At 46.8% G+C, this 14,627-nt stretch overlaps 1 protein-coding gene across 1 annotated transcript in view; it reads right to left on the bottom strand.

The window, feature by feature from the left end:
• Positions 1-6,037: 6,037 nt before the first annotated feature.
• The window catches only part of LOC307032930 (uncharacterized protein), a 10,438-nt gene continuing 1,848 nt past the window's right edge, over positions 6,038-14,627 (bottom strand). The window contains exons 3-5 of the mRNA XM_079671205.1: positions 14,388-14,513; positions 12,987-13,079; positions 6,038-7,367 (exon numbers count right to left, since the gene is read on the bottom strand). Of these exons, the coding sequence (XP_079527331.1) occupies positions 6,179-7,367; positions 12,987-13,079; positions 14,388-14,513 (1,408 nt within the window). The 3' untranslated portion in view covers positions 6,038-6,178. The remainder of the gene's footprint in view (positions 7,368-12,986; positions 13,080-14,387; positions 14,514-14,627) is intronic.

Consider the following 14,627-nt stretch of genomic DNA (forward strand, 5'->3'; position numbering starts at 1 on the left):
TCTAATCATATTATGGTATACCAATATATGTAATCACTTTATTTTAAAAATAATAAATGTCTTAATGAATTACTTTGTGTGTTCTGTTGTGTTTTGTTGTGTCATATCTATAGAAATGACAAACCGATGATAGTTGGAATGATATTCAAATAGTGCAGCTGCTGTCTCTGCAGTCTGACCTCCCGGTAACACAATAATGCGAGACATAATTTGCCTTTATTAATCTACCGTGAAAAGGTTTTATTAAGTATGCATGAAAAACACAGTCCTGCTCTCACCTGTGCTTCACACACCTTGATGATGGATGTGGCCTCTGCATTTAACCCATCCTAGTACCAGGAGTCTAGTACTAGGATCGCAGTTAACAGCAGTCAGAGAGTTTTGCCCGATAGGTCCCCTTTAATGTATATTTTCCTTTGTCTGATGCGTTGTGAGAATGAACGTGCATATATATTTACTTGTGTGCGTTAGCGTGACACACATTGCAGACCGCAAGTTTACCTTGACTTTCTAATGCTTCTAATGCCATTTTTGCCGAGGTTCAAGGCATTGGCTATACAATATAAAAAATAGACCCAAGATTCATAACGCTTGTGCAAAATAAATCACCTCGGGAGGCCGTGCACGGATTGGTCGGTCTGGTTTGCATAATTGACATGTATTGCTCATAATGTCCTTCATGCTGCTGTTCATATTCTGCTACTGTTGTAGTGCTATACTGTATTTGCGTTTAATATAAGGTGGTAACAAGTAATCAAAAGGTTTTTATTATTTAATCTAGTTGGAAAAATAGATATTGTATGTTAACCAGAGTAGAAATCAGGATGTGAGGCGGTTAAAGTTTAACCTTTACCTCAAATTCCAGGGAAACCAATGTAGTAGAAAATGTGATTGGTCAAGGTTAGAAAATGATATCTCACATTGACCTTTAGAAATAATAAATACATATAGAAAACATGAGGTAGGATATCGTCCTCCATCCAATGGTAAGAAAGGGGGGTTTAATTGGCAGTATGATCCTGGGGTTTGCTCAGACTTTGTTTTCTGTCATTGACCCAATACATTTCTATTGCATCGTACTTTGACATCCTTAAGCAAATTCGTGGACACCTGTTAGACCTCAGACTGATACAAAACAGTAAATAAGTTAAGTGTTGGTGAGAGGGTCCGGACTCTTTAACCAGCCCAGTCCAGGACTCTTTCTTCGGACGTTTGATTGGCGAGCCAGCCAGGTTGGGAGAGGAATTTCAAATACTGGTTACTGGAAACATTACAGAACTACTAATCACATTTTCATAATTTTAGCATCGACTTGGTACCAAAAGTATCTGTCTCTTATCCTCTACACAAACTAAACCCAAACTCAAAGCCAATAAGTAACCATGTTTGACAGTTTAAATGTTGCAACCATGTGTTTTTATGGCCAAGATTGCGGCACTGGTGATGTCTGTCACGATTCTCATGTCATGTCACGTTTCTATGTCTAGGTTTGGGTGTTTTGCTGTTCTCCCCGTCATGTTTTCCTCCTGGGTTATTGTCTGGTCCTTTTCCCTGTGTTTTTCCTCCTGTCGTTAGTTTCCCTGGTGTGTCTAGTTGTCTGATTGTGTTCACCTGTGGCCCTTGTGTTTCTCCTCCCCTGCCCGGCTGTTTCTCATCTTGTGATTACCCCTCCCTGTATTTAGTCTTGTCTCTTCCTGTGTTCAGTGTTGAATCGTCTTTTGTTGGCGAATGAGTTCACTGTGGAGTGTTTTTTTTCCATGTTATATATTAGCCGTTGAAATAAAGGTATTATAAGTGTTATCTGCGTTTGGGTCCTGCCTGCTTCACTCCTCGTATCAGTACGAACCAACCGAGAAAGGGACCCAGCAGATGATCCATTTGAAAGGGAGCTGTATAATTCACCTGCTAGCTGGCTTGCAGCTATGGTGAATGGAGGGGAGCGTCCGGAGTTGGCTGTTTTGGCAGAGGCGCGCCAGATGGCTACGGAGAAACCAGGCTTGGTGAGATTCTTCCCTGGCTGGATTTCGAATTTCTTCTCTGTGTGCCATTCCCGGCCTGCTAGCCCCAGGCATGCTAGCTCCCTGCCTCCCAATTCCCAACCAGGCTCCATACGCCTCGGTGGGTTCCGTCTGAAGTCAACCCGTGCTTCTGCCCCAGTTCCTGCTCCTGTCCAGGAGTCGTTCTCTGGAACTCGTCTGGCTTTTGGAGGTCCACGGAGCCTTCAAACGGCTTCTAAGAGAAGGAGTCGCAAGTCCAGGCTAGCAGCCCGAGCCCCAAGAGCCATGGACCCCTTCCAGGTCCTTTGCCATGCCCTGGGCTGTCAGCCAAGGCCCGTCCTCCGGACCCCCTCCACCCACCCTGCTGGACGTTGTTGGATTTTTTTTTTGGTGTTTGAGGAGGGGTTTCTGTCACGATTCTCATGTTATGTCACGTTTCTATGTCTAGGTTTGGGTGTTTTGCTGTTCTCCCTGTCATGTTTTCCTCCTGAGTCACGGAGCATCCACACAGCAGCGTGCGTTGACACTTGGCGGTGGGCGTGTCTGAAGCTTGGGGAGTCAACGCGAGCAACGCGACCAACAACCAATCACATGAATCTCTCGCCCCCGACATACAAAGCAAAAAACATTCCATGCTAGCTATATATACTGTCTATGCCTGCTAGCTGTCCATTCAATGTTAAAACGAGGTACACTGGATATAAACTCCCCAAACAGGTGAAAACCTACCAGTTTCACCCACTGTCTCTGCCACCTCCCTCCATGCCCGGTTTGTATCCCAGTAGATGAACAGAGACTGATCATACAGCACCGGGTGATTCACTACCGCAATGATTATTTTCTCCTCCATTTTATGGAACATGTAGAAATGACCTGCGGTATGGCTCTCGCAACATACACGCGGTTTGTTGGCTAGCAGTTGTACTGGCAGATTTTCCTAAACGGGATTTGATTGGCTGACGCTTCCGTCGAAGCTTCAAAAGCTGAACATGGTTCAACTTTTGACGCGAGCAACGCGTAGCTACGCTCCCCACAATGCAGTTCGGCGAAGCGTGACGTCACCCCATTCAAAGTGAATGGGCAGAAGCGTTGAAGCTTCAACGCACGCCGCTGTGTGGACGGGCCGTTATTGTCTGGTCCTTCTTCCTGTGTTTTTCTTCCTGTCGTTAGTTTGCCTGGTGTGTCTAGTTGTCTGATTGTGTTCAACTGTGGCCCATGTGTTTCTCCTCCCCTGTCTCGTGTTGTGATTACCCCTCCCTGTATTTAGTCTTGTCTCTTCCTGTGTTCAGTGTTGGTTCGTCTTTTGTTGGTGAATGAGTTCACCGTGGAGTGTTTTTGTCCATGTTATATATTAGCCCTTGAAATAAAGGTATTATAAGTGTTATCTGCGTTTGGGTCCTGCCTGCTTCACTCCTCGTATCAATGTCTCTGAAAACCATTTGTGTTTCTGATAGATTTTAACATTTTGTATCTCTTCTCTTTCTCCCCTTCAGGCCTCCATGTATACAAACATGTCAGTCAACTCCTCTTTCTATCCTGATCTCCCCCTTCTTCTCTCCTCTCTCCCTTTCATCATCTCCGTCCTGTACGTTGGCTTCCAAAAGTCAAAGAAACCACGCTCCAGTTCCTCGGCTGCAAGTCACTCTGACCACTTCACCTATCACTCTATGTTCATGCAGCTGAATGAATTATTGGGGATTGCTTTGTTCTTCACTGGCGGATTCATCGGTCTCCGGAAGATGTTAGATTTAGGGATCGCACGTTTGATTTTCCCCTCTGTCAGAAAGGCTCTGTTTCACCTGCTGACCTGTGTGGAGCACTACCTGGCTGTTGTTCACCCAATCACCTACCTGGGGCTGAGGCGGGGGGGCTGAGTCAGGATCAGGAACATCAGCATTTGATCCAGTCACATCATATATATTGTTATTTTGCTTTTCTTCTTAAGTGCTCTCTCTTTCCACAGCATTTCAGTTCTCTACGTTCTCAAGCGTCCAGGGCCGGGGGAAGTGGGCGGGAACAGGAAGCGGGTTGACCAATCAAAACAGAGGGCTTTCTACACCATCATGGCTATGGGGTCATACTTTTGAGGTTTGGGGGTAATCTGATTAGCAGTATAATACAATCGTCAGTGAAGATTAGCGTCAGTAATAGATGTGTTATGTCAATGTGTGCTTTCTATCTCGGTGTGCCCAGCAGTTTGATGTTACCTCTGCTGTTCCTACACCGAGCAGGACAATTACAATGCTGCAAACAAAAACGTTGAATTAGTAGGAGAGTTGAAGTACAGGATAAAGGTTTAAAGGCAGATTAGCCAGAGATTAGATGGTTTGATGTAGAGAATGCCATGTACTTGTTCTCATTTGTATTTAAAATAAGTGTATGATTAAGAAGAAATATCAAGAGATCGTCAGGAAGATAAACCTGACGAATAAAAGCCTAGTTTGGAATGGGACCAGAAATATATGAAATCGTGTCATCTGCATAAAAACTGACGTTGCACCACTCAATTGAAACAATTATCTCATTTAAATAATAAATTGAGTAGCGCCCTTCATACTAAATGTAACACAGCTTGATTCAGGAACATTAGCAAGAAATGTTAGGTAACAAATATTATGTGGACCCAAAAATAGCAGAAAACCAAGACTAGAGCCCTGTGGCACTCCAAAACGGGCTCGAAAAGCTGAAACACTCAATGCGTTAATTTCATACATCTTTATTATTATATATTTTTTATATTATTTTATCTATTTAATGGGTTGGTTACGTGTTGTGAACTTGTGGATATTTTTTTTCTTTTGCCTATTTTATCTTGTATTTCTTCGTATGTATCTTTTATTTCATGTACATGTGTGCTAAAAGGTTTAAATGTTTGATTTGTATTTCTTTTTTTGTGGTCATCAGATAGAAACTATCTGAGCAGTAAATTCAGTGAAAATACAAGTGTGTAGTAGACATTAGACAATACGCGTGTTCTTATTTAAGGTTTGAACAATTGTGAATAACGTGTAATAGTTGACTAGCGTTTGACATTTTGTTCCTCATAAGTATATATTTTCGTTAATATAATGACAGTTTCATGTCTGCTGAGAACAAATGCAAAAGGGAAGTAATGATGTTTACCAAAGCACTGCGGTCACATGAGTGGCTATCCAGTCAAATTAGGACAGAGATTCAGATTTACTGTGTGTCTAATGCAAATGTTTGTTTGTCTGATGTGATGGTGAAAGTGTCAAATAACTAGCTCTTCAAATTACATAATTAACCAACCAGTTAGACTTCCTTCTTGAAATGTTCTCTTATACAACTTCCAATAAAGCATACATCTCACCTTTGTTGAACTTGTATAGTTCTTAAAATGTGTTAAAACTTGTTCCAATTTGAACTTTCCTACTATCAAGAAGTTAAGATAAAATACAAAACAAGCAGTCATTTCCAAAATGTTTGGCTTCTGAGAATTAAAAAAACAACAAAGTTGATTTACATTTCAGAAGTATACGCAGAGGAGCAGCAGTTCTACTCCGAGTGCCCCATGCCTGACCTCAACTTATCCCCGAGGGAGATGCCAGCAATCCTCTGGAGGAAATCCCACTTTGGCTGCTTGTATTCTCGATCCTGTTCTTTCGGTCATGACCCCTCTTCATGATCATAGTTGAGGGTAAGAACAAGAGCCCAGAGATACTTGAACTCTTTAATTTGGGGTAAGGACTCACTCCCTACTCGGAGTAGACGGTCCATCAGTTTCCTGCTGAGAACCATGGCCTCAGAATGTTACCCTCTAAAATGACTTCATGAAAAAGTCTGAAAACCTTAAACTAATGTTATCATAATATAAACAGTATGTTTTACCTTAATACTTAAACTAGACTGTTTTTTTATACGGTCATGCAGAATCTTTACTTGTTTAAGAGTAGTTCAGCATTTCTGTATTCAAACTTTTACTGAGTAAAGGACCTGAATACTTCTTTCTGATTAATAATTAAGATCAATAAATAAACTGCAATTCACCAGGTACTAATTTTCTCTGACAGCATCAAAACTGATATTGCACATTCATATTTTATTTCTCCCACATGCAATGAACTTTGCCCATTGTACAGGAATCTTCACATAACTTGAAAAACAGATAAATAAATAGCGGGAAACACAACAATTCATTAAAATGTCATCCATTTTCAGCGTCACGTTGCAGCTTCCGCCCCCTTGTGGCTCTTCATGTGAGTCTTCAGGCAGTGGCTCTGAGTGAAAGCTTTGTCACAGAAGGTGCACTTGTACGGTCTCTCTCCGTTGTGCGTCCTCATGTGGACCGTTAAGTATGTTTTGCGAGCGCACGCTTTCCCGCAAATCGTGCAAACAAACGGTTTGGCGCCCGAATGCACCGTGGCGTGGTTATCCAGATTAATCTTTCGCTTGAAGGACCACCCGCAGTCGGGGCAGCTGTACGGTGTCTCTCCAGTGTGGACACGCATGTGTATCGTCAACGAGCCTTTCGTGGAGAATCCTTTCCCGCATTCCCCGCAGTGATACGGCTTCTCGTTGGTGTGCGTTCGCAAGTGGATCTGCAGCTCCTTGCTCGTGAGGAACATCTTGCAGCAAACGTCGCAGAGGTACGATTTTTTTCTCTCCGTGTGGATCTTCTCGTGTTGCCTCAGCGTCCCGGGGAGTTTGAAACGCCTCCCGCACACCTGACAACCTTGAGGTCTCTCACCGGAGTGCGTCATCTTGTGGCGGGAAAGCGATCGGAAGTCGCAGAGGGATTTACCGCAAACTCCGCAGAGGTGCAACTTTTTATTCTCGTGCATCTGCTTGTGATTCTCTAAGGAGGCTTCCAATGCAAAAGCGTCTTTGCAAACATCGCATTCGTACGGTTTCTTCCCCGAGTGGGCGGCCACGTGCTCGTCGAGATCAAGAGAACTGAGAAAAGACTCTTTGCAGATGTGACAGTCGTGGGTTTTGTGTCGGCTTTCAAAATGATCCGTCATCGACTCTGAATGCTCTCCGCAAACACCGCAAAAACTTCCCGTTTTGTCCACGTGACTCAAGGCGTGTTTGATTAACGTGATTTCCAATTCGTGCAGCGCTCCACACACTTTGCAGGTGAAATCATCCACACTTTTCTCGGTTTTTAAACCCGAGCGTTTGGCTTTTCCTTTCTTTTTAGTCTTTGATAAACACAATCCAGAGTCACTACTCAAGTCTGGCTTCCAATCGTCATCGCCATCGCTCGCTTCTTCTCTTTCCACACTGTCCATTTTCCCCTCATCTGTCTCTGATATCCCACAATCCTCAGCACCTGCTTCCTCTGTTTCGATGTCTTGTTGTGATATTGAGAGGTCTTCTCCGCTCACTTCGACTTCCTGACACGTGCTGCTGTGGGAACAAGGAGTAAAGATTAAAAGGGAACTAAAATGAAGGGTTTGAAGAGGCAATACAAGATGGTATTTATGCGTTTTAGTGGCCAAAAATATGGAGAAAGGTTTTCAAAGTAGGAGATGCATGCACAGAAAGAGAGTAAAAAGGATAACGGGTTAGTATCTCTTTCTCGTACACACCGCCTACACTGTGTTTACCTTCATTCCAACAGCTATCAAGAGTGACCGCAGGCTGTTACGTTTTAACCACACACACCTCTACACACACACACACCTCTATACACACACAAACACACACACAGACATCTACACACATTGAACTGCCCGATTACTTCCCCTTTTATTAGTTTTATGAAGGAGATGTCCGGTCACCACGTAAACGGCTCCAAAATGGTGGAATGAGCTCCCCATTGAAATCAGGACAGCAGAAAGCTTACACATCTTCTTCAGACTGAAAACTCATCTCTTTGGACTCCACTTTGAGAGATAGAATTACTAACAAAGCACTTATATACTAATAAAGGGCTGGCTTATCTAAAGCCAGTTGAGTAGCACTTGAAATGTTTGGCTCTATGAAACCTGATGTACTTATATGATTCTGTTTTCTTCAAGTTTGTATCTTGTTGGTCGAACGCACTTATTGTAAGTCGCTTTGGATGAAAGCGTCAGCTAAATGTAATGTAAACCGTCAACGGGGGGGGGGAGCCTCGCTGCGGGGAAACGGTGGACCTAGTGGCCCGATCGGAGTGGGCCGAGTGCCCCGACCGGCCCACTTCGGTACCAGCCCATCGGGATTCGTCCCGATGGCCAGTCCGCCACTGGCTCTCTCTGTGTGTGTGTGTGTGTGTGTGTGTGTGTGTGTGTGTGTGTGTGTGTGTGTGTGTGTGTGTGTGTGTGTGTGTGTGTGTGTGTGTGTGTGTGTGTGTGTGTGTGTGTGTGTGTGTGTGTGTGTGTGTGTGTGTGTGTGTGTGTGTGTGTGTGTGTGTGTGTGTGTGTGTGTGTGTGTGTGTGTGTGTGATCAGAGCAGACTGGTTTACAGACTCTCCTGTTTGGCCAATGTGGTGCTTAAACAAATAGCTCTATACCCCTGGCTGAAATGTCCTTAAAATTAGGTCTGAGTTTGAAATATATCTCAAATAATGTATGCACTGTCATTTCCAAACAAAAACATAACGTCTGTCCCTCCGGTGCTAGAGCAACGCTGGCGTCTTGTCTGTTGACTGCCGCTTCTACCCCCGGACTGTTTCTGGATGTTTGTTTGTTTTGTCTACGGGTCTCTATGCTGGTTTTCGCCGATCCAAGGCTGCTCTTCACTCCGTTGTGCATCTCTCCAGCTCCGTTTCCATTCATAGGCTCCCTCACTACTGGACTGTATGCTACGTTAGCCATCAAAGCTAACAGCTGGCTCCACTCCGTCACCTTGACTACCCGGTCTGTATGCTACGTTAGCCACCGAAGCTAACAGCTGGCTCCCGTCACAATTGGACTACCTGATTACACCACTGGATTGTTTTTCCTGGCTCTGGGTGTGTTGATCGCTGCTCTGGACTCGGGTGAGTACGCTGTGTGTTTTGTGATGGTGATTGTGCCAACCTGGACCGACCTGTTGTGCGCCGTACATCAACAACAACAACACTCACTCTGTCTGGCTGCCCAGCCGGCGTTCTTGCGGGGAGCCTCCACTCCCCACCAGCTCGTCTACTGTTGGGTAGCTAGGTCCAGACATGGTGCCGCAGGGACGGTCTGGGGTAACCAACACCACACGCATCACTCACTCCAACACCTGGTCCACTGCTGCTTTCACATATCTCACTGCCTACCAACTCCTAGCCAATCAGTTAATAACCACTGCAAATACACTACCTTGGCTACTCTCATCTGCTGCTACCTTTCATCTGCTGCTTGGACTATCTCTCCCGCTGCTTCAGCCTACTACACCACCAACCTCTCGCCCTCTCATCTACACTGCTGCTGACCTCCACAGCCTCAACAACAACCATCGTCTCCCTGCTGCTACTGCCACCGCAGCTAGCGCCGCTGGGATCCTCCGCCGACGCCGCTACATCCACCGGGGCGCTGGCCTCCCCCGCAACCGACACCTCCCTGACGGTTCACCCATCCCCTCACTCTGGACTATCCCCCACCCCCCCGCCATCCCCATCCACCGCACTGCCAACCTCAACAACCTTTGTACCCCCTCCCCTGCTCCACCATCCATCTCCCTCGCACTCCTGAACTGCCGCTCCCTCTCCAACAAATCAACTGTTATACACGAACTGCTACTGGACAATAACATTGATCTGCTTCTCCTCTGTGAAACATGGCAACAGCCCCTGGACTTCTACGCTCTCAACCAAGCCACTCCCTCCAACTACAGTTTCACTGCCAGACCCCGCCTCTCCGGGCGCGGGGGTGGTCTCGCTGTTCTCCACAAACAATCCCTACACATCACTGAACTGAACCTCAACCTCCCACCTATCTCATCCTTTGAACACCTTGCTTTCTCCCTCCCCAACTCTATCACTACTGTTCTAATCTACCGTCCCCCGAAGCCACACCCCTCTTTCCTCTCTGAACTGTCTGAACTACTCACCATTGCATCCTCTCTATCTTCCCACCTCCTACTTACCGGCGACTTCAACATCCACATGGATCAGCCCAATGCCCCCCTGACATCTGACTTCCTCTCCCTCCTTGACTGCTTCCACCTCACCCAACACATTGACTTCCCCACCCATACCAAAGACCACATTCTGGACTTAGTCTGCTCCTCCTTTCTACCATTATCTAACGCCCAGCCCCTCCCCTTCCCACTCTCTGATCATCTCTGCATCCTCTTCTCCGCCCCTCTACCCTCCCCCCACAACCCCAAAAAACGCACCATCTCCTACCGCAACATCAAGGCAGTCAACCCCCTCACGCTCTCCCAGCTCATATCCTCTGCCTTCCCGCCCGACTCTGCCCCCTCTTCCCCTGACGACTATGCCACCACACTCAACTCAATTCTCTCTGACTCCCTCGACTCTCTGGCCCCCTGGAAAACCTCCTCTGTTTCATTCACCAACCCCGCCCCCTGGTACACCCCGGAACTCCGTACCATGAAACAGACCGGCCGTCAACTTGAAAGATTGTTCAAACGAACCCACCTCACCGTCCACGCCGAAGCCTATAAAGTTCACATCTCCTCCTACCGTGATGCTCTCCAAGCCGCCAAATCTGCCCACTTCTCCACCCTCATCGACAGCACCAACCGGAACCCCCGCATCCTGTTTTCCACCATCAATAAATTGCTCCAGCCACCTGACATCAATCCACCCTCCTCCCCTGACCTATGCAACTCCTTCCTCCTCGCCTTCAACAACAAAGTTTCACAAATCAACAGCTCCCTAACTGCCATGACCACTATCTCCTCCAACCCCCACGCCCCCCCTCCTCTCCCAGTCCACCCGCCCTTCCCTCCCCTCACTGCCTTCTCTCCTGTTGACTCCTCCCACATCCTAGCCATCATCACCTCATCCAAAACAACCACCTGCTTTCTTGACCCCCTCCCTACGACCCTAACTAAGGCCTGCCTCCCTGTCCTCATCCCCCACCTCACCACCCTCTTCAACCAATCTCTATCCCTTGGTCTTGTTCCCTCCATCTACAAACTTGCCTCCATCACCCCCATCCTCAAAAAGCCCACCCTTGACCCAGCCAACCTCTCCAACTACCGCCCCATCTCCAACCTGCCATTCCTCTCCAAAACACTGGAGCGTATTGTCGCCACCCAGCTCCACACCCACCTCCAGTCCAACAACCTCTATGAACCCCTCCAGTCTGGTTTTCGCCCACTCCACAGCACTGAAACAGCCCTGGTCAAAGTAATCAACGATCTCCTCTCCTCTGCAGACTCCGGTGCCCTCAACATCCTGCTACTACTAGACCTCAGCGCAGCCTTTGACACTGTGAATCACTCAATCCTCCTACAAAGGCTGCGCCAACAGGGTGTTGAGGGCTCCGCTCTCGACTGGCTCACCTCCTACCTCACCGACAGGCAACAATTCATCTCCCTCTCTGGCCACACATCCGCCCTCTCCCCAGTCACACAGGGGGTCCCCCAGGGCTCAGTCCTCGGCCCCCTCCTCTTCATCTGCTATCTTTTCCCCCTTGGTCACATTATTCGCAACCTCAACCTTGATTTCCACTGTTACGCCGATGACACCCAGATCTACATCACCACCAAATCCCCTCACAACCCTCCCTCACCCATATCGAAACCTGCATCTCTTCAATAAAAACATGGCTGACTCACAATTTCCTTAAACTCAACAGTGATAAAACAGAGCTACTCATCATAGGCACCAGATCAACCCTCAATAAAACAGGACCCATTTCACTCACCATTGAGAATTCGACCATCACCCCCTCCCCCCTGGCACGCAATCTTGGCGTTATCCTGGACCCCACCCTCTCCTTTGACCCCCATGTCAGCTCCATCATCAAGATCTCCTACTTCCACCTCCGCCGCATTGCCAAAATCAAACACTACCTCCCCCCCCGTGCTGCTGAATCCCTCATCCATGCCTTCATCACCTCCCGCCTCGACTATTGCAACGCCCTCCTCACTGGCATCTCCTCCCATTCCCTCCATAGACTCCAAATGGTACAAAACTCTGCTGCCCGCCTCCTCACCCACACCCGGACCCGTGAACACATCACTCCCGTTCTCCGCTCTCTTCACTGGCTCCCCATCAAACAACGCATCATCTTCAAAACACTCCTTCTCACCTATAAAGCCCTTCACCACCTAGCCCCCCCCTACCTCTCTGACCTCTCATCCCCTACAACCCCCCCCGAGCCCTCCGATCCTCCTCCACTCTCTCCCTCACAGTACCACCATCAAGACTCAAAAACATTTGGCAACAGAGCATTCTCCAGATCCAGCCCCCGCCTCTGGAACTCCCTCCCCAATCTGTCCGCCACTCTCCCACACTGTCTACCTTCAAAACCCAGCTGAAAACATACCTCTTCTCCAAGCCTTCAACTTACCCTACCCCCCAACCCACTGACTTCACTCACACCCACGCTGTATCTCTTATTCACCCCACGCTGCATCTCTTATTCATACATTCATCAACTTTTTCTTTCCTCTTTTCCATTATGTTGTCTTTTGCTCGTTGTCCTATGCTTGCTCCCCCCCTGTGTTGTCCTTTGCCTGTTCATGTAATGTTCATGTTCAATTTTCTTGTCCAATATGTTGTCTTCTGCCTGTTCACCCCCTTTCTGTACTTTTAATTTTTTTGTAAGCGACTTTGGGTTATTGAAAAGCGCTATATAAATAAAAGTTATTATTATTATTATTATTATAACAGTCTGCAATTAAATGGTTGTCTCCTGTGCGCTCTACTTCCTCCTTGGCGCACCGGTAACTTCCTCAAAAAAATAAAAAGATGAAGTTGGGATAACGGGTTTCTCGTGCGCACGAACCCCGTTATCCCAACTTTTTTTTTCTCTCTCTCTTTCTTTTTTCATGTCCCCTTAGGGGCTCCTGGAAGCCTAAAGAACACACTACAGAACATAAAACACACAATAGACCACTTTCAAACATTTTAAGGGTGACTTTCCTCTAAATTACCTCGTTTCATCACACAGAACGTCTCCAGTGCTGCTGTGTTTGGTCTGTAGAGGATTCATCTGCTCTTCACTGGCTTGAGTTTTCCTTATTCTTCTGTAAAAATATAAAAAGAGTCAGATCTAGCGTTTGAAATAAAAGAGACTTCTACCTTCCACAGTTAAATCACCTTCAGTCTGATGTAGAGAGGCGTGTTCCTGATGTTTCTGTTGATCTCCTCCCGTGTTAGAGTTTTTATTTTAAGAGGCTTCAGTCCTCCTTCTCTTGTCTGACGTTAAAATGTCAAAATGTTTATTTTCTGCGCACAGTTGTGAAAGCTGCCCCTCAGGAAGTTTAGGAAGTCTTCTTCCGTCAGTCCTCGAGGACACTTCAGCTTCAGCAGAGACATTTCTTTAAAACTGACACAGAAAAGAGAATAAATTAGATTATTTTCACTCAATTTCACAGGTTACTTTCACTGCAAGACTTTCTTTAAGGATGAGAGCGGTCAGAAACAACAGGAATAAGTTGTATGAATAATAATAATAATAATAATAATAACAACAACTTGGATTACATTGATAAATATCTCTCAATAGACTTCTGCCTCTGGATTTTTAAACATACAGTAATAAGAGGTTTTATGGTCAAATAAATACCCATTGTTTACACTAATTCTCCTTGACCTCTCTGCAGCCTTGACACCATCTCCCATAATATCCTCCTCACCCGCCTGTCTGAACTCCTTGGCCAAACTGACTCCGCCCTCTCCTTCTTCCACTCATACCTCTCGGACCGGACACAGTTTGTCACACACGCTGGCTGCAGCTCCCCTGTGCATCTGTCAACATGGAGTCCCCAAGGCTCGGTGCTCGGTCCCTTCTATTTACAATATACATCCTTCCGATTGGTGATATCATCCGCAGCCATGGTCTCTGTTTCCACTCCTATGCTGACGACACCCAACTGTACATCAGCACAAAACCTTCTGCCGATCTCCCCCTCAGTCACTAATCAACTGCCTACACGAAATTAAAACCTGGATGACACCAACCTACTCAAACTAAACGGTGATAAAACTGAGCTCATGGTTGTGGGCCCCCAAGGCACTGCTCGGGAAGGTTGGAGATCTGCTCCTGAACATCGACGGTTCCATCATCTCCCCATCCCTCAGGTCCTCAACCTTGGTGTTGTCTTGGATTCAACCCTCTCATTTTCAAAACCACATCAAATCCGTTTCAAAATCAGCCTTCTTCCACCTCAGAAATATATCAAGACTCCGGCCATCACTGTTCCGACTCTGTTGCTGAGAAGCTCATTCATTGTTTCATTAACTCACGCCTGGACTATTGTAACGGACTCCTGTCCGGGGTTCCCAGCAAAACCCTGAACAGGCTACATCACCTACAAACTCCTCCTCCTCACCTACAAATCCCTCCCATGCCCTCTCCCCTCAGTACCTCACAGATCTCCTCCACCCATACACCCCGTCCCGCACCTTCGATCCTCAGACTCCGGCCTGCTCTCCATTCCCCATTCACGCCTCCGCACCTTCGGGGACAAAGGTGGCAAATGAGCTGCAGCTGACCACCAGCCCCCTGCAAAGGAGGGGGGCGAGGCACGAGCGTCATGTTACCATGCTGTTACCATGCTGTTACCATGCCA

Source organism: Notothenia rossii (assembly GCF_949606895.1).
Source record: "Notothenia rossii genome assembly, chromosome: 3".
Classification (NCBI taxonomy): domain Eukaryota; kingdom Metazoa; phylum Chordata; class Actinopteri; order Perciformes; family Nototheniidae; genus Notothenia; species Notothenia rossii.